Raw genomic sequence first — 24,280 nt, forward strand, 5'->3', positions numbered from 1 at the left:
AATCCAGCCGTTGTTCACATCAAAAGACTCTCACACATTGAGCCTGCATACAGAAGCTTTCTCCCATGATCAAGGCTGCCGCAACCATCCATAGCCTCTCACACTATGAACAGCATCACACCCTAACCCATCCAGTGCTCCTGCATCACAACACAGACTCCCAAACTGTCTCTCAAAGGAGTATCACAGCACAGCATACCATACAGTCGACACACCTGTACAAACCCTCTCTACCTTCCAAGGGTACTATCCATCTCTGTCATGGATTCCCTGTCCCCTGTCATATCAGTAGCAAGGCTGTACCATACATGTGTCCATTCCTGTACCTTCTGCCTGCATGTGACCTATCTCCTGGAGAAACCCAAACACATGTTTCCTCGTCGAGAAACCTACGACCTGTTTCCACATGAAACCCTTAGGCCTGTTTCTCTTTGAAACTTATGTCCTCTTTCCCATACATCTAGTTACCTGTTCCCACATGAAACATCTGGCAACATAGAGATTCCCATACTGTAGGTCCCACTGTTCCTTTCTAGCTGGAAGAAAACAATCTGCTCCATGAGCACGCAACCATGCGAGCTTGCATCACTCCCATGCCAAGAAACATAACCAATTGACCTGTACTTGCAGCCAAAAACCCAAGTACAAAGCTGAATTCGCAGCCAAACAAAAACAGCCCATAGACTGTCCCAAAACAGTCCCGAATCCAAAGCAAAGAGAAGCTGAAAGTTCCATCAGTTGAACGCCATCGACATGATGTCTATGTTCATGGAAACCCAATCTCTGTCCACCTTTGTGTCAAGAGAAACCAGCCCTTGTCTACTCTTCAGCAGAGGGAGAGAGAGAAAGGAGGCCTGTGACTCTGTCTTGTAGCGCAGCACAGCAGTCTCCAAAAAGCATGCATAAATAGACACTCAGATGCGTCTATATTGCCTGTAGCGCAGCCCGCCAGCAGTACCCTCCTGCTGTCCGTACAGGCCTGCAACTACCACCTGTACCAGCCGCCAACCAACCTGCAGCAGCCGTACAGATCTGCCACGTGGACTGTACCTGCACATGCGCCGCCTCCAATCTGCAGCAACCTGACCTGCGCCGCCTGTACCTGCATCGCCTGAATCTGCACCTGCAGCAGCCTGACCTGCCACGTGGACTGTACCTGCAGACAGCAGCCGTACACTACCTGCAGCAATCGTACAGTTCTGCACAGGCCCTTCTGTGCGCAGCCAGCATGCAGACCACCTCTCCCCAGAAAAGCACACCTTCCTCCAGAGACAAGCGCCTCTTTTGCCTAACAGCCCCCCTTTTTCCCAAAAAGCACACGTGGCCCCCAAAATAGCATAAGGGCCACGTTTCTTTAATGAAAAGCTTTATAAATGATTACAAAGGTTTTTGAACCTTTTAAGCTAAAATCTTTTTGCCCCCTTTCACACATGGGGTTGTCCACCTACGGGCTCCCTTTTTGACTCCAACCTGATGCCAATCACACTGTCCACCATGTCCCCGTGCACACCTGCATCTTGTCCAGAGAAAAACACAGGGTCGTGACATACCCCCCTCTTGAAAAATGGCAAGCGTCCTCGATTGCACTCAATGGCACAGTAAAGCATCGCATGAGCAAAGATACCCCATATGGCAAAAACAATGGCCTTCCAATGCATCTGGATGATAGAACAATCATCCTGCACAATAAGCCACACTGTCCTCTTGCTTGTTCCTTCAGAACCTACAGCAAAAGTCTAAAACCAAATGGAAAGACGTTAACTGTGTTAGCCAAAAACAAAACCATGCATCATTCTACATATGACAAACATTTGAATGACACATATATGCATTCGCAAACAATATGCTCCTCAAAATGCTCTACCTACTCCAAAGTAACAGTCTAAGGGCTGCTCGCAAGCCTTACGCCCATGGGCATCCCGCAGGACCCACGACTGAAGGTAAAACATGAGCATATGAAAGCACTCAATGCATCCAAACACTACATCCAGTAAGTACTTTCCCACATACGTTTCATGGTCATCCCGCAGGAGTCACACCCAGTGGTGCATCCATGACATAATAAAGCACTTGATGTATCATACCAATATACATGCAGCACATGACACAATGCAGAGTATTTCCCAATGTATTCTCAATGGTACCAGGATCCAATGGCACCAGAATACAAAAATACCTCTACCTCAAAAAGTGTATGCATACATGCACAAACAGAGTTCGATCCATATTTCCATGAACCAAACCAACTCTAGGACTGCTCGCAAGACTTATGTCCTCCATAGAGTTAACCATAGTTGCAGTTATAGTTCCAGGTGCGCGCGACTGTGAACCATACTCAACCATCATCTCATGTGTCTAGAACACAATGTCATAGAAGTCCCATAAGCAGATGTACTATCAGCCTCAGTACCTTCGGGTGAATACAAAGATGTCACCAAGCGACTCCTAGATGACAACTGAGCCTGTCTGTAACAAGGGAGCGGAGGTGCTACCCCCCTCTTGAGCATCAGGCAATGCTCCAGACCTATGCTCTGCTGAACCTGAATGAGACGTAACAAGAGTCGACTCCAACTCATAGGCATCAAGATAAGCAACTCCTGAGGTGAATCTGCTAAGTCACCCTCCTCCATCCACTTCGCATCCATCAGTGAACCTCCTCCATCCACTTCGTATCCATCAGTGAACAGCTTTTGAACTTCAGAGGATAGCGACGGGAAACCTTACCCTACACCTTTCTTTCCTTATGTGCCAGTATATGCTCAGGAATAAGAACCTCCTCAAGTTCCTCCACTTCCATCTGAGCCTCATCTGATACATCCTCAGGCACCCAAAACCTGCTTGCACTCCACCCAAGTGATAAGCACAAGTCCTGGATGAAGCATAGTAGATCACTACTCCTGAACATAGAAAGAAACTGTCTTCCGAACCCATGAAGCCTCTGCGAAGATACGATCGGTGACAAACTGTCGAAAGCCATAGCCTTCAACGCATCTCCTGCACCATAACACTTCAACTGCTGCTTGTTCCTGGCCGACTACTTCTTGTCCTTGGTGTCTTTTCTCCTGAGCTTCATCTTCAGCTCTTGCTCTTCACCTCATATAGGCAAAGACACAAAATCCTGCACTGTGTCCTGCACTTCCTTTTCACTTTCCTCATGTTGAAGCTTTTGATGTGACTCTCATGAGACAACCACGAGCTTGCCCCCTTAGGAAAGTTGGCGATTGTCCCGACCAAAGCAACCACGAACTCGCCTCCTTGGGAAAGTCGACGATGTGTCCCGACCAAAACAACCCTGGGCTCGCCCACTTGAGAAAGTTGACGATGTCCCGGCAACGGAACCTTGTAAACCGGCCTTCGGAAAGCAAAGAGCGGTGAAACAAACATTTGCACATAAAACACTTCAACGCCATTGAAGACCTAGAAAAGGAAAACAAACAGGGGGAGCTAGAGTGCTCTTGCAAACAGTACACGGACACCGATTGGTCCCAAATCGCAGTGGCGCCCCTTGCGGTATTTCTTTAATTGATTAAAAGAGCTTTGATTACAATATAAGGCTGGTAATTCAGCCGTCCCAGTAGAACTCCTGAAGCCTGCAAAGAACCTGCATCTGGCTTCTTGTCCACACGGCATCCACAAATAAATCCAGCCGTTGTTCACATCAAAAGACTCTCACACATTGAGCCTGCATACAGAAGCTTTCTCCCATGATCAAGGCTGCCGCAACCATCCATAGCCTCTCACACTATGAACAGCATCACACCCTAACCCATCCAGTGCTCCTGCATCACAACACAGACTCCCAAACTGTCTCTCAAAGGAGTATCACAGCACAGCATACCATACAGTCGACACACCTGTACAAACCCTCTCTACCTTCCAAGGGTACTATCCATCTCTGTCATGGATTCCCTGTCCCCTGTCATATCAGTAGCAAGGCTGTACCATACATGTGTCCATTCCTGTACCTTCTGCCTGCATGTGACCTATCTCCTGGAGAAACCCAAACACATGTTTCCTCGTCGAGAAACCTACGACCTGTTTCCACATGAAACCCTTAGGCCTGTTTCTCTTTGAAACTTATGTCCTCTTTCCCATACATCTAGTTACCTGTTCCCACATGAAACATCTGGCAACATAGAGATTCCCATACTGTAGGTCCCACTGTTCCTTTCTAGCTGGAAGAAAACAATCTGCTCCATGAGCACGCAGCCATGCGAGCTTGCATCACTCCCATGCCAAGAAACATAACCAATTGACCTGTACTTGCAGCCAAAAACCCAAGTACAAAGCTGAATTCGCAGCCAAACAAAAACAGCCCATAGACTGTCCCAAAACAGTCCCGAATCCAAAGCAAAGAGAAGCTGAAAGTTCCATCAGTTGAACGCCATCGACATGATCTCTATGTTCATGGAAACCCAGTCTCTGTCCACCTTTGTGTCAAGAGAAACCAGCCCTTGTCTACTCTTCAGCAGAGGGAGAGAGAGAAAGGAGGCCTGTGACTCTGTCTTGTAGCGCAGCACAGCAGTCTCCAAAAAGCATGCATAAATACACTCAAATGCGCCTATATTGCTTGTAGCGCAGCCCGCCAGCAGTACCCTCCTGCTGTCCGTACAGGCCTGCAACTACCACCTGTACCAGCCGCCAACCAACCTGCAGCAGCCGTACAGATCTGCCACGTGGACTGTACCTGCACATGCACCGCCTCCAATCTGCAGCAACCTGACCTGCGCCGCTTGTACCTGCATCGCCTGAATCTGCACCTGCAGCAGCCTGACCTGCCACGTGGACTGTACCTGCAGACAGCAGCCGTACACTACCTGCAGCAATCGTACAGTTCTGCACAGGCCCTTCTGTGCGCAGCCAGCATGCAGACCACCTCTCCCCAGAAAAGCACACCTTCCTCCAGAGACAGGCGCCTCTTTTGCCTAACAGCCCCCCTTTTTCCCAAAAAGCACACGTGGCCCCCAAAATAGCATAAGGGCCACGATTCTTTAATGAAAAGCTTTATAAATGATTACAAAGGTTTTTAAACCTTTTAAGCTAAAATCTTTTTGCCCCCTTTCACACATGGGGTTGTCCACCTACGGGCTCCCTTTTTGACTCCAACCTGATGCCAATCACACTGTCCACCATGTCCCCGTGCACACCTGCATCTTGTCCAGAGAAAAACACAGGGTCGTGACAAACTTTCTGTCCATGTTTCACTTTCAGATTGTTCATGTGGATGGCAAAAAGAATGTGGTTGCGGATGCCTTGTCTAGGAAACCACATGTGGCCGCCGTCTCTATTATCTTTCATCATGAACTTGATGATATGCAAGAACAGTATGCTCATGACACAAATTTTAAGCACATTTTTGATCGTTTGACTGAAGGAGGTTGCATCATTTGTCAGAAGGTGAAGTATGACCGTCAAAAGACACCTAGGTTACTTCATCCTTTGCCTATTTCAGATAGACCGTGGGAGAGTATTGCTATGGATTTTATTTTTGATCTTCCTATAGGACAGAGAGTGGGAATGATGGCATCTAGACTATCGTGGATCGTTTCAGCAAACAGGCCCATTTCATTCCAGTCAGGAAGAAGATTAATGCAGAGCAAATGGTGAGGATATTTTTGACAAATATCTTCAAGTACCATGGGATGCCCACATCTATTGTTAGTGACCGAGATCCTGGAATGACAAGTTTATTTTGGAGAGCATTGTTCGAGAACATGAAGACTTCGTTGAAGTTCTCATCATCTTTTCATCCACAAACAGATGGGCAATCTGAAATTGCCAACTCAGTTGTTTTGGATCTTCTAAAGTGTTATGTTTCGGAACATAAGAAACAGTGGAAAAAGTATCTTCCTTTAGTGGAGTTTGCTTACAACACCACCATTCACACTTCGACAGGAAAGGCACCTTTCGAGATTGTGAAGGACTCAAGAGAAACAGAGGAACGCAGCAAACCTTCACCGTCGATCATTGGTTTTTGATTTGGGTGATTTGGTGCTTTTGAGATTTGAGAAGGCTAGACTCAAGAAAATGAAGTGTAAACAGCACTTATATCCTAAACTGAGTATGCGGTACTATGGGCCTTTTTAGGTGATTGAGAAGATGAGGGATGTTTCTTATCATCTTCAGCTACCGGATCATTGGAGGATTCATAATGCATTCCATGTGAGTCTTCTCAAACCTTTCAGAGGTAAGGTGCCTACAGATCAGGTTGATGAGACACAACCAGAAGTCGAAGAACTAGATGAGATTCTTCAACCGAAACAGATTTTGGCACATAAAGAAAGAAAAGTCAAAGGAAAAGTTTCACGTCGATATCTGGTGAAGTTTGTGAACTATTCACCTATGGATTCGAAGTGGATGGAGGAGGGTGATTTGGCAGATTCACCGAGGATCCTACAACTTTACCTCGAGGCTTTTGGTTTGGAGCCTACCTTAGAAAGTGCTTCAACAGGTTCAGCTGCTGTGGATTCTGGAGTACTACATGTTACTCAAGAGGGAGGTGACTCCGCTCCTTTGTCACAGAGTTCACTTGGATGAGATCTGGAAGTCGCTTGGTGTTCTTATCAGCACACCCGAGTTACTGAACTGATAGTATATCTGCCTATGGGATTTCTATGATATATGTGTACTAGTCACATGGTTTGATTCATGGATATACGGATCTTTTGAGAGAATGGGGATGCCTATTCTAGATTATCATTTAATATGCATCAATGTTTACTCATGTTCATGATGTACAGCTGATCATGGGTCCTGTGGGATGGCCATGAGCGGAGCAGGTAAAGCATCCAGGGAGACATGACTATTCACTATCTGAGCTTGCAGTCAAAGGTGCTTCAACAAGTCTCCCCATTTGCCTAGCCTACAGACGCAATGACGTGAATGGATGCTCTTGATTTATGTATTCAGGTGTTCTGTTTCAGTTAGCAGGACATAGCTTTCTCGTTGCTCTCTTAGGTTTTGTTTCAGTTGGTAGATCCTTTGAATGAACAATCGAGGACGATTGCTTTGTTTTAAGAGGGGGATATGTTACAAGACTGAGTATTTTACCTCTTTTTCTTAGGCATTGTGATTATGTTTAAGCATGTTTAACATTCACTAATCATGTTTAATCCTGTATATGCATGTGTAAGTTTGTACACGTGTACACGTGTGTGGATGCAGATACATGTTTGGTGTGTGTGTGTGTGTACATGTGTGTGCATGATCACATATTTGTTCATGTGCATGCTTTTTCTTTTTAATCTCTCTCTTACCTTGTTGCAGGAGCAGCAGCAGCGGAGGCATATTGTGGGTCAACTCTGCAAGTACAACCAGTCAGCAAAACTGACGTGGCACTGCCACGTGGTAGCTGACACGTGGTACGGTTGGCTGCACAGGCTGGACTACAGCTGATGTGGCACCTGGCTGCAAGAAGCGTACTGTGTGGTACACCTGGCTAGTAGAAGCGCACATGGCTGGGCCGGCATGGCTGACTGTTGGTACACATGGCGGCTGGCTGCACAAGCACAGGCGTTGCCACGTAGGCAAGCATGTGCTCACAAGCAAGAGAAAGGGAGGCGAAGCGATGGGCAACCGGGCAGCAGCAAAACGCGCAAGGAAAAGCATTTTGGAGAAAAGCACCGGGCAACCCAGTTTTCGAAAAAGAAGAAAACGCTAAAGCGCTACGTTTATTTTTTTTATTTTTTTTAAAAAAAAAAGAGAGAAGAAAAGCTATTCGAAAGAGTTCTTTTGAGAAAAGCACTTGTATTGGTTTTTCTTAGGGGGAAAAGCATAGCTTTTCACCCCCAAAACTTGTATAAATAGAGGGCCAAGGCTCTTGTATCCCACAACACAAACTGGGTGAAAGTTTGAGAAGATCCCCTCCACATGAAGCAAGGAGGCATCTTCTCGGGAATTGTACAAGGGCTAGACCGACTTCAAGTGATAAATAAATACTTGCAGGGGCGCCACACTTTGGGGCCAATTGGTCTTTTGTGCAGGAGCACTCTAGCCCCAATTATTCTTTTTCTTCTTCTTCCAAGTTTATTATTCCAGTTCGTAAAGAGTTTTAAGTGCGATTAAGTGTGCTCACCGCCCCCGTCAAGTTTCTGAAGGCCGGTTTCACTAAGAGGATGAATCTCCATGCTATGGGAGAGGAACCATCGGCGACTTCACACCACGCAGGAGTACCTTATGTAGCCGTGAAGGATGCAATGTTTACAGCAATGGTCAAAATGTATGTCAAATGCCATCACCGGTTGAAAATGTGCATGCACAACACATGCAACATGGGCTACAATTTTCTATTGGTGCAGGTCTTCCACGTATCTCTCATGCCACTCATGCCTTCAAGTGTGCTCGTGAGGGAGAAGCTATAGGTGAAAATGCACCAATGCATGTTGAGGGGCCAACCATGCCTCATGCTTACAGGACACATGTATCTATGCCTAATGCATCACCTTTTGCTCCTAAAATGATGCCAGTCACAGGGGCTGTCCCAATGAACAAGCATGCGAAAAAACATGTTGAGATCCAAGCTCATGCATCAAAGTCTCGTGACTTCAAAGCTGGAGACAAATCTGTGAAGTTTGACGCATATCATGGGGAATATGATGCATCAAAGGCACTTGCTTTTATTGCCCAGTTTGATATTGCTTTCAGTGATGAGAATTTCACTCAGAAATCCATGATCCGGCATGTAAGCATGTTCATGAAAGACATTATTGCCCATTGGTGGCTCACGGAGAAGCTCTCACCGAATCCTGTTAGATCATGGAAAGAGTTGAAGGAGACGTTCTATGCCCAATTCTTGCCTCCCAGTGCATTGAATGAGATAACAATGAAGTGTGATTGGGTGAAGTAAAATGAGGGGGAAACAGTGAATGCATATGTGCAAAAGTTTTGAAAAGTGCTTTTGGAGGTGTCTCCATTTATGCATGTCACCGAGGTGGAAAGGAAGAGAAGGTTTCAATCGAGATTGCAACCCGTGTACGAGGTGGAACTACAAATGTATCCTGGTCACACCTTACACCAACTAATCGCAGCCGCCACTGCCACCAAGTAATTGGAATGAGTTGATCCAATAAGGCTAAACCCTCATTTCAAAGCAAAGAGAGAGCTGTCCAAAACCTGCAAAATAATGGACAGCCACCTAAAAAGAACCAAAACCAAGATAAAAATGGTCCAAAGGCTGAAAATAACTCTACCAAGAAGTGTCGCTTCAAAGTGAGAAACTATAGTCTCACTCCGGAGCAAAAAAAAGCAATATATGAGCGAGGAAAAATGCTTTACTTGTGGTAGCACTGAGCATATTGCAAATGCATGACCAAACAAGAAGAAGTGTGATAATGCAAATGCATCAAAGCCCAATGTGCATATGGTTCTGAATGTGCAGGGCAACTTCACATGATAGCAAAGACAGGGTTGTATGTAAAGCTTGGGGACAGCTTAAGGATTAGCCCGCTTTGTTCATGTTTGATGATTGTGCAACTTAGAACTTCATATCTACTCAAATGGTAGCTGCTTTGGGTATTGAAGTGGAGAACATGGGTCGTTAAATTGAAGCAAGGACTGCCTTTGTTGGTAGAGAAGTGCAGGTTATGCCCATTATTGGCAAGTTGTGCATACACATTCAAGGCTACATGGATCATGAGGATTTCCTTGTGGCGCCTTTGAATGGCTGTGATGTATTGCTTGGAAAGCCTTGGCACACACACATTGATCCCTGCAAGGCTTACAAGACCAACAGAATCACCTTCATTCATAAAGGCCAAGAGCATGTAATTGATGCTAGTGAAGAGGGTGATACCATTCCCCTTGTATCTCATGTACAAATTAAGAAAGTAATGAAAAAGAGTGTTTTTGCATACTTGATTTTTGTACGAGATCATATTGAAGAAAATAATGTGCATGTAAACACTCTTAGTAATGATAGGCTGAAATCCTTGCAAGAGTACAATGATTGTTTTGCCGATGAGTTGTCACCCATACGTCCCATTGATCTTGTGCCGGGTAGCTCACCACCTAATAGGCCCGCCTATCGTGTAAGTGTATCCCAAAAAGAGAAAATCATGAAGCAGGTAAATGAGCTTCTTGAGAAGGGTTTGGTTCAGCCAAACTCTTTCCTATATTGTTCGCCCGTCCTCTTGGTTTAAAAGAAGGATGGATCTTTTTGTATGTGTGTGGATTATAGAGCTTTGAATAAGCTCGCCATCAAGAATCGATTTCCAATTCTACACATAGACAACATCCTTGACAAGTTGGATGGATCGGCATGCTTTAGCCGAATTGATCTCAAGAGTGGGTATCATTAAGTGCGTGTAGTGACTGAGAATGTATACAAAACTACTTTCAGGACAGCACTTGGGCTTTATGAGTATCTTGTTATGCCTTTTGGTCTTACGAATGCCCCGGCTACATTCAATAGAATGATGGATCACATATTCCGTGGGTACAGGAAATTTACAGGTGTCTTCTTTGATGATATCCTAGTCTTCTCGAAGACCAAAGAAGAGCATAGAGATCATTTGGCTATTGCTTTTTAAGAACTCCGTAAGTATAAACTCTTCATAAATGCAAAGAAGAGTGAGTTCTTCTTGTCAGAGATACATTATCTTGGATATATTGTGTCCAAAGATGGAGTGCGGATGGATCCTGCAAAGATTGATGCAATTTGGAATTGGCCTGAATTGAGTTCAGTACATATGATCCGTAGTTTTTCTTGGATTATGCTCTTATTACCGTAGGTTCATTCAGCACTTTGCATATTCCCACGCAGCCATGAAAAAGTATTACAATGGATTTCATTATGGACTTACCATGGACCCAACAAGATAATGATGCTATTTGGACAATTGGGACAGGTTTAGCAAGCAAGCTCACTTCTTGCCAGTCAAAAAGACCATCAAAGCCGAGTATACGGTTAAAATATATCTTGCACAAGTGTTCAAGCATCATGGAATGCCGAAGTCCATTGTGGGGGATAGAGATCCCACGACTACAAGTCTTTTTTGGTGGGTCTTATTTGATAACATGGGTACCAAATTGGACTTCTCATCACCTTATCACCCTCAAACGGATGGGCAAAGTGAGGCTCCAAATTCAGCCGTGTTGGATCTCTTGAAATGTTATGTGACGTATCAGAAGTCTTCTTAGGAGAAGTATTTACCGCTTGTGGAATTTGCATACAACAACACGCTGCATGCTACGAAAAAGGCTCCGTTTGAGATTGTTTATGGTAAGGTGGTTTTGCCACCCATCCTTCGCACAAAGGATGAGATATTTGCAGCTTATGAGTATGTAAAAGACTTGGATATTGCTTTTGCTCAGGTGCGGATAGCCATGCAAGGTCACAAGACAAGCATAAAAAGGTTGCCGACAAGCATAGAAGGCGATTGCATGTTAAAGATAATGATTGGGTATTGCTAAAATTTAAGAAAGCAAGACTTGCAAAGAGGCCTAGCAAAGAGGGTGCATATCCTAAGCTTGCAACCAGGTACTATGGGCCTTTTTGAGTGATCGAGAAGATCAATGAAGTTGCTTTCAGATTGGCATTGGCACAAACACAATGCTTTTCATGTGAGTCTCCTTCGCAAGCATGTAACGCTGGAGCCCAGTGAAACGGTCATTGAGGATCCACCAAAAGTGGATGAGTTTGAGGAGATCTTGCAGCCAGAGCAGATTGTGTATCACAAGGAACGCAAGCTTGCTGCAGGAAAAGTTGTCAGGCGTTACCTTGTGAAGTTTAAGAATTATCTTCCCATTGATGCTAAATGGGTAGATGAACAGTTCTTCAAAGATTACCCGCATTTGCTTAAGACATATTTGGATGCTTTTCAAGTGCGGACAACTATTTAGAAGCCGGGGAATGTTACCATTTGGCCACCAATTGGTCCACCCGTGCTTTCTCATCATGTATGTACATTGGACTGGTGTCCATGGCAGTTGTATATGCCAAGGATTGATGCCACTCATGTGATACTGTGGAATTAATTTTCTGCTGGGACTTGTGCCCTTGTGTACATGCCCGGAAATGCCTAGTGGATTGGTGTTCCAATGGGTCCGGTATGTCATGTACTTCCCTGGAGCACGTTTATTTTGGTAGTCTCATGAATGGGGATTGTCCATACTAATACTGCATTGCATAGCATCTTTATGTGCTTGCTTGCAATTGAAATTGCATGCTGTTTTCATGCTTGCTTGACCAATGTGTAGTTTCGAGTAAGGGGGCGCCCGCCCGTGAACCGTGTGTGTGTTTTTCTGTCATGCCATCATTGTGCCCGACAGATGTTTTGTACTTGTTCCATGAACAGGAGATATGTCCATGATACTATTTGCACATGCATTCATGTTTTGCATGTTTGGAACTGTTTTCGCATGACTTGTAATTTTGTGTTTGCCTTTTCGACGTGCCACTTACTGAGCGGGGAAGCCTGCCAGTGAGTCATGAAGTTTGCTCTGTCTTCTGACGAGTTTTGTTGCGTGTGAATAGGTGGTAAGTGTATTGCACTTGTTTATTTTATAGCATTCTTTTTAACCTTTGTTTTTATAAGGTTGTAAGTTCACATTCATTAAAGAGTGGGCACCCTCCCAAATATTTAATGATGTCCTTGGTAGGGTGGGCACTCACGTTTTAATCATGAAGGGTAAAAGGAACCCTTTATGTGTGGGGGTGGGTGCATGGCCACCTACCCACACCCCACCTTGGAACTAGCCGCCTCCATGCAAGCTAGAGGGGCCGGCCAGCTGTGGACGTGTGCCTTCTCCGATACCTTCATATTGGCGACCACCTCACCAGCTTGGATAGACACGACGGTGCAGGCGATCATATCTCTCCACTTGCCCTTAGGTTGCTGCACGATTGGTGGGCTGCGTTCTCTACACAGGCAGCTACTACGACTCTCCTCTACAGGCGGCTGCGTGGGGCTGCTTTCTCCTCTACAGGCGGCTGGGTGGGACTGCTCTCTCCTATACAGGCGGTTGCGTGGGGCTGTGCTTCCTCTTCAGGCGGTTACGCTCTCTACACAGGCGGCTGTCCTCTCCTCTGCAAGCGGCTGTGCTCTCCACAGCAGGCTACGCTCCTCCCCTTCTTGCAGGCGGCTGCCCCATTTGCTGGTGGTTGCGCTACTCTCTACACAGGCGGATGCTCTCTCTGCACAGGCGCCTGCCCACTTTGCTGGTGATTGCGCTCCTCTCCACAGGCGGATGCTCTCTCTGCACAGGCGCCTGCCCACTTTGCTGGTGATTGCGCTCCTCTCCACAGGCGGCTGCTCTCTCTACACAGGCGGTTGCTCTCTCTACAGAGGCGGCTACGCTCTCTACACAGGCGGCTGCGCCTCCTCTCTCTGCAGGCGGCTGCGCTTTCCTCCTCAAGTGGCTGCGCTCTCCTCTACAGGCGGCTGCGCCCTCTTCCACAGGCGGCTGCGCCCATTTAGCAGGGGGCTGCGCTCAGAACTCCAGGCGGCTGCGTGCTCTTCCCTCTTGCCAGTAGACTACTGCGCCCTGGTGTCCATCTCTAGTAGCTGCACCTAGATGCATCGGGTATTTGTCTTCCACTAGTGGGCTACAGATAAGTGGATTGAGATTTAAGTAAAGGACTTTGATGTAAATCTGATAAAGGTTACTCTCTGTTGCTAACACTCGTTCGGTGCCGGGTAGTCCAAGCTTCTGGAGAACCACGGTCCATGGTTGCCGAGATCGGGAGAGCTAGGCGTTACTTTTGTGGGGTATAGCAATGAGACAAGGGATACAGGCTGTATGTACCTTTCACCAGGAAGATTATTGTGTCCAGAGACATCATCTTTGATGAATATGCATCTCAACCCATGATTTCATGTAGGCTACATCCATCGAACCTCTTGAGCCTGCTTTGGCTCCAAACTAGCCTCTTGTGTTGCTACTGAAAATCAGCAAAATCAGCAGCCCAACATTCCCCATATTGCTCCAGATCTGCCACACTTTGATCAAGATGCCATGGGTGATGCATTGGTTGAAGAGGATACGGCCATTTGTGACTCCGAGAGAGTTTTCCGTTGGCTCATTGACACCTTGCATGACAACAAGCTGCCTACACTTATGCCATGTCGTACACACACTGCCTCTCGACATGCATCTCATTTTGTTGACACAACTCTTGCTGCTACCGCATGTAATGACAAGCCACTTTCTCATTTTGATGCATTGGAGAATGATCATTGGGTTACAGCCATGCGTTCGGAGTTGGTCTCCATTGAAAAGAATGCTACATGGGAGTTATGTGACTATCGGCACAAACTGGGTGTATAAATTGAAACGCATGCCTGATGGCTCAATTGATCGCTATAAGGCTCATTAGGTCACCAAAGGGTATGCCCAACAAGTGGGCATTGACTATGAGGAGACTTTTGCACCTACTTCCCATATGACTACCATACGCACTATTGTTACATTAGCTTTGCAGAAAGGTTGGAATGTGCATCAGTTGGATGTCAAAACTACTTTTCTGAATGGTGATTTGCAGGAAGAGGTTTACGTATCACAGCCTCCTGGCTTTGTTCAGAAAGGTGCAAAGCATAAAGTATGGAGATTGCGTAAAGCACTTTATGGTCTTAAACAGGCTCCTCGTGCTTGGTATCAAAAGATTCATGCATATTTGCTCTCATATTTTTCAGAATAGTCCTAAAAGTACCCTCTATGTTTGCAAACAAGGGGATGATTTCATAATCTTGAACCTTTATGTGGATGATTTGCTAGTGACCGGCCCTAATGAGAGGCAAATTTCATAGCTGAATTACTACATGCATTTGATGTTACAAGCATGAGACTTTTGCATTACTATTTGTGTATTCAATTTATACGAGTTAAGGGGGGCATCATGCTATCTCAGAGAAGATACATTGAGTAGCTCTTAGAAAGGTTCCAAATGATAGATTGCAAGCCTTTTCTACTCCTATAGACCAGGCTTACAACTATCACTTGAGAACTCTTCCGAGCCATTTGATGTTGCCAACTATCAACAAGCTGTGGGGGGCTACCTTATGTACCTATGCTCTACCCATCTTGATATTCAGTATGCAGTGTCACAGTCGAGCAGATTTATGCATTGCCTTGGCATTAGGCAATGGCAAGCAGTGAAGCGTGTCTTTCGTTATCTTAAAGGCACTAAGGACTTTGCATTGTTTTATGGCAATGCGTCTCCTTTATGCTTGACCGCCTACACTAATAGTGACTAGGTAGGATGTTATGACCCTAGGGTGTCAACCAATGGTAATTGTTTCCTTCTTGGAAGTTCATGCATTTCATGGCTCAGCAAGAAGCAGCCAACAGTGGCCACTTCTAGTTGTGAGGCTGAGTATAGGGCAACATTCACAGCTACTAGCTACTGTGGAGTGTGTATGGCTCCGCCATCTATTGGCAGATCTTGGTATTAGACAGTCGTCTTCTACCACCATTTTCACTGAGAGCCAAAGTGCATTGGCAATGGCGCAGAATCCAGTTTTTCATGCACAAACAAAGCACATTGAGGTGCATTATCGTTATGTCAAGGAGAGGCTCCATGCAGGAGAGAGCCTTTACTTACGTGCCTACACAAGCCAAAGTAGCAGATGGGTTTACCAAGTCTCTTTTGAGAGAGAAGTTTGAAGCTTTCTGCAAAGCTTTACACTTATTACCTCTACCAAGGTAGTCTACTACACCATGCACACGTTCATACCATTCACTTCAAGGGGGTTTGTTAGCCATTTGGCCTCAAGCATAGTTTCCACGAGTTTCGGAAACGGGGGTGCGGAGCACGGCGGGAAACGGAGTTTCGGAGTTTCGGCCTTCGGGAAGAAACGGGGAAACGGAGTTTCGGTTTTAGGGTTTAATACATACATATATAATTAATAAAAACATTACAAAAGCTTGAAAAATACATCTTTGCTTAAGTTCAAAACTTCAATGTCAAAGACTCAAATGATAGATCAAAATTCAGAAATGACAACTGTAGGCTCAAGCCTCAAAAGAGTCGATACAAAACAAGATCCATCATCCATCATCCATCATCCATAATCCATAATCCATATGTATAGACTATAGTAAATACAAAACATGATCAAAAAATATCCATGTGGCTGGCAGGCTGGCAGCAGCTGCTGGCATGACAAAATCCTAGAGCTAAGTGCTCCAAAAATCACTCATCAAGATCATCCATGGAGGAGTCATCCTCCGACTCATGAGAGTCAGGCTCAGATGAAGAAATGGTAGGATCATGGTCCTCTGCCTCTGCTGAAGTGGAAGCGATGGATCCCCCCCTCTGCCTCTGAGAATGGGTGGTGCAGCGGGTGTTGTGGCTCGGCACTGTCAGCTCCTCATAAAGCAAGGTGTACATATCACGCTCATTCCGTGGGATCTCTGGGATGAACCTCTCCCTCATGATGTCGATCTTATCCACATTCACCTGTGAAGGCTCCGGATGTCGGGCATTCCTCTCAAGGAGCTGGAGGTTGCAATGACAAAACACCAACCGCTCTAGCTGAGCGGTACTCAGCCTATTCCTCTTCTTTGTATGGAAGAGGGCCCAAGTGCTCCAATTCCTCTCACATGGACCCGAACTGCAATCCTGTGAGAGCACTCGAATGGCGATGCGTTTCTGTTATTGAAATGCACATACAATTAGAAATTAGAACTAAGTGGAAACAAGAAAGATGCACATTGTACAGTGTACTATGTAAACTGTAGTTAAGGGTAGTGAATTACCAGCGTGGGAGCACAATTTCCATACTTCTCCCACCATGAGACAGGCTGTAGCTGAGTCTCTCGAAGCTTTGCAGTCTCTCGACCAAAGCTCCCTGTCTGGTTGCGAAAGGCCAAGAGATCATCCTCTATACATTTCAGCATGTGCACATTACCAGATGTCAAGTTCCTCATGTATGTCATGAAGCCTTCTTCTAGCTCCTCGTTCTCGTATTGCTCCTCATCTCGCCACAAAGGATGCAATACATGTGCTACTGCATGAATCGGCCTGTGAAACCAATCCCATCGCCGATTCCACACAGCCTTGATTTCATCAACCCTTTAGAGATCAAACCATAAGATAAAAAAGGACAAAAAACAAGAGTCAAGAGTCGAGACCAATGTAAAGACTCAAGAGTAAAATAAAGATAAGAAGTAAAGCAAGGGTAGCCATGACTGAGGAGACTTACTGCTCTGCTCTCAAGTAGTCTTGCTTGTTGAGAGCCTCCCCAATCTTGTCCATGTACTCGTATAAAAGGCCTAGAGTACTGCCCTCCATGTCTGTAATGCGTAACACTGTGTAGATGGGGTTGAGAGTTTTGATCAACCCCTCAACCTCTACCCACCACTCCTCTCTCATGACATCACGCACAAAAGCTCTTGCCTTGGGGCTCTCTCTCTCATCCCACTCTAGCCATTCATTTGAGTAGACAGTGCGTACCAACTCTCTGCGGACTCGCAGGAGTCTCTCAAGCACAATGAGCATGTATGCAAATCTGGTGGCTGCAGGCTGCAATAGCTCAAGAGTGCTGTAGGCCCGATACATGCTCAAGACTTTTGGCCTCTTCTTCACAAACTTCACCATGCTTCGTGCGGTGCAAAAGATGGCTTCAACCCATTGTATTTGACCTATGTCCTCAATCAATAAGTCGAGGCTATGTGATGCACAAGGGGTCCACACAATGGCTGGAAATTCATCCTCTAGCATAGAGCCCATAGACTTACAATTACTTCCATTATCTGTCACCACCTGCACAACATTCTCAGGCCCAACTTGCACTATAGCCTCCCTTATATGTGTCCAAATAAATGCACCTGTAACTGTGAGACCTGGGAGGGAGGCATCAATGGCTTTCAAAAACATAGTGCCTTTGCAGCATGACACCAAAACATTGTATACATTTCTCCTGCGTACATCTGACCACCCATCACACAATATAGTGCAGCCATACTTTTTCCATGTTTCCTTCAAGGGCTCTAGCTGCACTTCTATGCATGATTTTTCCCGCTTTAGCTCTCGTGTCCGCAGAGCCTCAGATGTAGGGCCATCCCACTCGCATCCAATGCGGCTGATGGCCCTCATGGTCTTCCTCCATTGATTTGTCTTGGCCACATGAAAGGGAATGGCACACCGTATGAACATCCGGGTGAGCTCCCTAGTTGCCTCTGCAATTGCTTGCTTTTGAAATCCTGCTTGGATGCTAGCCCTTTGTACAGTATTTATTGGAGGGGTGTCTTGTGAATGTGATACATCACCTGGCAAAGGAGTCCTCCTTGCATGCACACCCGACACTGAGGTAGAGGAGAAATCTGATCCTGTGTCTCTGCCTCTGGCCCTCTTTGCTGCTGCTGCTTGACTTGAACCAGCTTCATGCTCTTGACCACCCATTGCTGTAGATACTTCCTCTTCGGGAATGGCAAAACGCTTTTGCCTCCACATTTCAAGGCTTTTCCGAACATCTAGAGGAACAGAGGGGCATGGCCCTACATCTTTGTTTGGAACATGAGCAAGATGGTCCTTCACACGGGTGACACTCCCCGTTTTGACCAACCCACAATATTTACATCTCCATTTCCTGGAGCCACCAGATCCTGCATAAGCCCCCACTTGCTCCACATGCTGCCAAAAAGGATCCGGAGTCCGAGCCATGTTACTTAACTTACTTGTGCGGTTCGAGGTCGGAAGACTCGGAGAGATTCGAGAAGTGGAGGCTGTTTTTCTGGTCCTGCAGGCTGCGAGCAAGGTGTGACTCCTTCTTGCTTGGTAGAGCTTAGATGGCAAAGGTGGAGGCCCCAAGTAGAGAGGTAGAGGGCGTGGTAGAGGGCTGATGTGGAGGTAGAGGAGTAGAGGGCAAGGTAGATGGCTAGAGCAGCTCCAAACAGGCGGCGGAAAGAAGGCGAAAAATGCCGGCGAAGAGAGCACGCGGGTTTTTAAACCCTGGAAAAAATAAAAGCTGGAAACGCCGTTTCCGTTTCTGGAAACGTTTCCGAAACGTTTCCACGTTTCGGTGCTCCAGAAACGCCGTTTCTGGAAACTATGGCCTCAAGGAAGTCCTGGTGTGAACACCTCTATCCATAGGCACTTTTTACTCTGGCTGAACAAAGATTTTTTCCCCGTGGGAACACACCCTTGTGTGTTGGTTTTGACTTTCATTATTATCAAGTACACTTTTCCAACACGTCTCACCCTCACGTTTCTCTCTGAGTTCGACTCTATGTCTTTGTGCGTGTTCTCTTGCAGAGCTCCCTCACATCAGCCAACACTATAAACAACCATTAAGCTTGTTTTATCAATCAAAGCATCCTAGCCAAGTATCTGCCTATTAACCCCTAATCCCAAGGCTCCCTAACCCCGTTGGATTAGATATCCGATGCATAGATTAGTGTCCAGGTACGTAACATCCTTCCCCTCTTCAAGCATTTACTCTTAAATGGAATTAGGGAAGTGCTTACTCAAACTAGTTGTGGACTCCTAAGTTGAGTCCACCTCTACCCTATCTTTTCACTTAATCTTATATTCACAAATCAACTTGTTTCTAAGTTGCCTTTCCCTAAAACCTATCACTCTCTCAGGTTCATGTGGAACATTGGATAAGTCCTCAACCTCAAGAGGTTCCTAATGGATAACAAGGTTATCCTAAGCTCCTAGCATCTCTTAACATCAAAGACTAGATGAATTTCCACATTCCTCTAAGGTCCACAATACCTAGGGGATAACTACCCAATCTTCCCCGTATGTAATGTCTCAGAACTCTTGGACACTCTCAACTAAACTAGCATTCCTCAATAAACGCCCTCAACAAATGCCGCCTATAAGCATAAAACCGCGCATGATCTTGTGCACTCTTTATAGCCTCTTGTGCATTGACTAGCATTTCCTACATATCTACTAAGAAATCTCTAGCCACATCCATCTAAATACCCTTAATTCAAAATGTTATTGGAGATCTAGGTTGGTATCCGTACATCAACATAAATAGACTATAACCAATAGCCACATGCTTGCACTATTATAGGCAAACCCAACCATCAAGATGTACTTCTCCCAATCTAATGGTCTCTTGGAGGCGTATACACAAAGCATATCCTCCAAAACCTAATTCACCCTCTCTATTTGTCCATCAGACTGAGAATGATCAGAGGAACTCATACTCAGCATAGTCTCCAATCTCTAGAAACCAGCTGCTAGAAGTGTCCAGAAAACTTGCAGTCCTTATCACGCTGACTATATCAAAAGGCAATCCATACAACCTAGAACCGGCCTTCAGTAGAAACCAAAGTGCGGTAGACTAACTGTCGCCCTAACACAACTGTAAATCAGCAAAGAAAGCAGACAAAAGGGAGCTAGAGCGCTCCTACAAGAAAACAACGACACCTGCTGGCCCCAAAGCTTGGCGCCCCTTTTAGTATTTCTTTATTTAAATTCAAGGAAGAGTCCAACTGACTACAACATGGCCAAACATGGCTGAAGTAATAGCATGCCCAAGATGTGATTTTCTCAGCATAGAAGTCCCGCACAGTCTTGTGCATGAGAATCACAAACCTGCACCCCTTTATGCCAAGAAAATACATTCATGAGACCTCGAACAACGTAGCCAAATTGCCCTTACTCGCAGACAAAAACACAGCCACAGATCAGCCCACAAACTCGTCCAAAACTGTTTCCCAGGTTGCCCTATTTCTGCCCTCTTGAGCTGCGAATCCTTCCTCTCACAAAGGACCAAGAGAAACACTCCCGAACAGCCCACGAGCCGGAAGAAAGAGAGGCTGCGAGCCCTTCAGTTTGCTTGCCCGCGAAGGGGAACCTTCATCGCCATCCTCCACCAGCTTGCGAGGGGGGGGGGGGGGGGGGGAGAGAGAGAGAGAGAGAGAGAGAGAGAGAGCAGTAGCCGGCTATCCCTGCTTAGCAGCGCGCATCTGCTCCTCCTGCAGTCCGCCGCCTTCCACCTGCTGTCTGCCACGAGAGAGAGAGAGAGAGAGAGAGAGAGAGAGAGAGAGAGAGAGAGGGAGTTTCAGTCCTGCGCCTCCTATCCTACAGCCGCCTGCAGTCCTGGCCGCCGGCTTGTTGCAAAGAGGGAGAGAGCCTGTGTGTGTGTGTTGCAGCCCAGCCCGCCAACCTTCCCCAAAAAGAGAGAGAAAAGCACCTATGCATGTAGTTGCAGCGCCGCCCCCCCCCCCCCGCCCCCGCCCTCCCTCCCCCACTCCTCCCAAAAGAGAGTTCCTCCCCCAATAATAACGTAGCCCCCCAAGGCCCACGATTCTTCCAAAAAAGGGGTGTTCTTTTTTTAATGGCTTTAAATCCTGTCCCCTCCCCCCACATGGGGTTATGAAAAGGAACTTTAATAATTCCTAGTGTCACCTTTGACCCCAAGTGTGAACATTTAACAAATATCCTGCATACTGACCACCATGCCCAATGTTCGGAGTGGCGAATTGCCAAAAATACACAGGGTAGTAAGACAACCTGAAATGATGCTCAACAAACTATTCCACCAATTTAGTTGCCTTCACTAACACTTTTGCGTGCCAACTTCATCAACCTATCTACCACCACCCAGATAGCATCATGCCCTCTGCTCATCCGTGGCAAACCTACAATGAAGTCCATGAAAATACTCTCCCATTTATCTCCTGGGATCTCTAGAGATGTAGCATACCCCCAGTCTCTATGGAACCAAGTTTGTTGTGATAACCGACCATGAGTCAATTAAGTACATTTGTGATAGACCAGAGTTGAGGGGTAGGAAGGCATGGTGGTTTGAGTTGATGCAGACTTTGATATGGAATAAAGTATTGGAAGGATAGCCTAAACCGAGTTGTGGATGCCTTGAGTAGAATTGGGAAGTTGAACACTTTGAGCTTACCCAGATTAGGGCTGACATTTATGACACTTTGAGAGGGCTATTTGAGACCGACCGTCATTTTGGTCGGTATTGGCAGCAGGTCTAGGTTGAGAGCTCCATGGATTTAGATTGCGACTCAAGATTCATGCCATCTATGAGTGTGGAAGGTGGTAAGTTTTTTAATCTGTAATGGATTGTTGTTTTGGAAGGAGAAGGTTTGTGTAGTGGATAATGCTAAGATTAGGAAAAGGATCCTGTATGAATGTCATTATGCTCCTACAGTGGGTCATCTAGGGGTACAACAAACCTGTTTTCATAGCATGTACAAACCGCATATAGTTCCTTTTCCTAAGTGTGCTAGCTGACCTGCATATCATCAAGCTTTTTGCTTTCAAATGCCACAAGTCGGCCATCATGGAACAATGTTGTGCCTATCGTGAAATCACTAGCATCAATCTCGACCACAAATAATCTGCTAGAATCCAGCAAGCCCAATACACGTGCTTCTTCACATTAAGCTTGAGAGCTCGAAAAGCCTCATCAAGCTTCTCGTTCCAAGAAATCGGGCTATTGCATCCTCTTCCCCAAAGGAGGTTTGTGAAATGTACAATTAACTGTGAATAATCCCTCACTGACTTCTTGAGAAAGATTGTGAATCCCAAAAACGCCTCAAGTTGCCTTATAATCTAAAAACCGGCTAATCTAAACCTTTTGTATCCGCTCTTGAGAAATCCAATGTCCTAGATATATTAGTTCTCATTTGAAGAACTTTGAATACCCGGCAGACAACTTCTCCTGCCTTAAAATCCTCAAGACGATCTAGAGATGTTTGCATCAAAATCACCCTATGAACAAAACTGAACACCATCCATGATGAAAGATAACTTATGACCCTTCCAATAATGTATCTATAGATCGTGGTTATGAAACCACTCTTTACCTATAATAACATCTACTTTATCTAGATTCATAATCATGAAATCTAATGGATTTGAGTATCTCTCGATATTACAGCCTCCTGACTCCTCCAGCAAAGTGTTCCCTGCTTTTACAAGCTGCACCAGCTCCACAATCAGGTTCTATCTTTTCTCTTGTTGCCTCCTCAAGACTAGCTCTGAGATCAACCAGTGCATGTCTTGCACATGACGTTGGTAGTCCTCCAGGGTATGGTCTTGATTGGTCATGTGGGCAGAAGCACCACTATCACCAACTCATTCCATCGCTTCAGGTATGTCAATGACCTCTTCTGGAGAAGTCATCTCTGTGATCACTAGGAGTGAATCCTATGAAGAAGTGGATGAATCTGTGACTACCATGTATGCTACTTTGGCAGATCCCTCCTCTGAAACTTTGTCCTTGCCCTTGTCTTTGGTGTTGTCCTTGTCAGATACTTTGGAAGCATCCTGGGCTTGGGCTTGGGCTTTGGCTTTGGCTTTGGCTTTGGCTTTGGCTTTGGCTTTGGCTTTGGCTTTGGCTGCTCAAGAGGTATCGTGACGAGCAAAGCAGCAAGCCTTAGTATGACTTGTCCTGCCACAGTAATCACATTCATTGCTTTTGTCCTTGGACTCCTTTGAATCTTGTTTACCCTTGCCTTTGCCTTTGTTTTTGTTGTTGTTGGAGTTTCCTTTTCCACCTTTGCCTTTGCCCTTGTCAGAGGCAACAAAAGTAGACTCCGACTTGCCTTTTCCGCGAAGCATGCACTTGTCGTGGAGATAACTCACGACCTCCTCAAAAGGGGGGAGAGGATCACGGAAGTAAATACGATCCCTAAAAGAATCAAAGGAAGCTTGGAATTTTCCGAGAAGCTTATGGATAGGATTGTTGATTGTGCTCCCGTACTCCTCAAGCTGCAGCTTGATACAAGTGAACTATCCAATCTTCTCAACCATGTTATCTGACTCATTGATTGTAATCTTCTCCAGACTTTAGTTTGGCAATCTTCATTGTCGAAACTCTCCCATACCTCCTCTGGATCTCCATCCACATCTGATGAGCATTAGAGTAGAGACAAATCATGCCTGTATAGATGGAGTCATCCAGCGGATGATGATACGACGTGCCCAAGCATCCAATATGCTTCTCAAAGCAGGGTCCAGTGAGGTGTGGAGATGGACATCCACACACTGGCTCCTTCTAGCAATAACCGAGTGTAGAAAGATCACATATGATAGTTGGTGGCTGTAAGCTTCATGGAGTCACTAACTTAGGAAGGATTGTAGGATGGTATATGGGTAGGGGTGGGAGCATGAACCGGATGAGAAACTCAGAGAAGAAAGATTGGGAAAAGGAACCACCTCGGGGGCAGGAGCAGGGGATCCAAGTAGTGAAGGTGCTGGAGTATCAAAGCAGCAGCAGTAAAGAAATCTCATGAAGACATGTCCTCTGACAAGAAAACCTTCTCTGAATCAAGAGGGCTGTAAAAAAACAGCAAATAGCCTCCTCTCAAGCTGTGCACAGCAAGAGGAGAGAAAGAAAAAAGGGAGGTA

The 24,280-nt window shown here is 45.8% G+C and overlaps 2 protein-coding genes across 6 annotated transcripts in view; both read right to left on the minus strand.

Annotated features, from left to right (window-relative positions):
- Positions 1 to 24,280, minus strand: part of LOC147638504 (lipid droplet phospholipase 1-like) — a 52,991-nt gene that overhangs the window by 25,267 nt on the left and 3,444 nt on the right. The window lies entirely within an intron of this gene.
- Positions 15,900 to 18,968, minus strand: LOC147638509 (uncharacterized). The gene is made up of 3 exons (XM_086798419.1): positions 17,142 to 18,968; positions 16,696 to 17,011; positions 15,900 to 16,588 (listed from the first exon to the last, which is right to left on the minus strand). Exons 1-3 carry the CDS (start codon positions 18,599 to 18,601, stop codon positions 16,130 to 16,132), a joined length of 2,235 nt encoding a protein of 744 aa, XP_086654545.1. The 5' UTR covers positions 18,602 to 18,968; the 3' UTR covers positions 15,900 to 16,129.

The sequence above is a fragment of the Cibotium barometz genome, chromosome 5, assembly GCF_041138505.1.
Source record: "Cibotium barometz isolate CiBa-2024 chromosome 5, ASM4113850v1, whole genome shotgun sequence".
Lineage (NCBI taxonomy): Eukaryota > Viridiplantae > Streptophyta > Polypodiopsida > Cyatheales > Cibotiaceae > Cibotium > Cibotium barometz.

What these genes read in the sequence shown, in the direction of transcription:
- LOC147638509 (XM_086798419.1), bottom strand. Translation starts at nt 18,601, where the DNA reads ATGGCTCGGACTCCGGATCCTTTTTGGCAGCATGTGGAGCAAGTGGGG. An exon ending in GACTACTTGAGAGCAGAGCA is followed by an intron (nt 17,012 to 17,141) that starts GTAAGTCTCCTC and finishes TGATCTCTAAAG; the next exon opens with GGTTGATGAAATCAAGGCTG. An exon ending in GAAATTGTGCTCCCACGCTG is followed by an intron (nt 16,589 to 16,695) that starts GTAATTCACTAC and finishes TTTCAATAACAG; the next exon opens with AAACGCATCGCCATTCGAGT.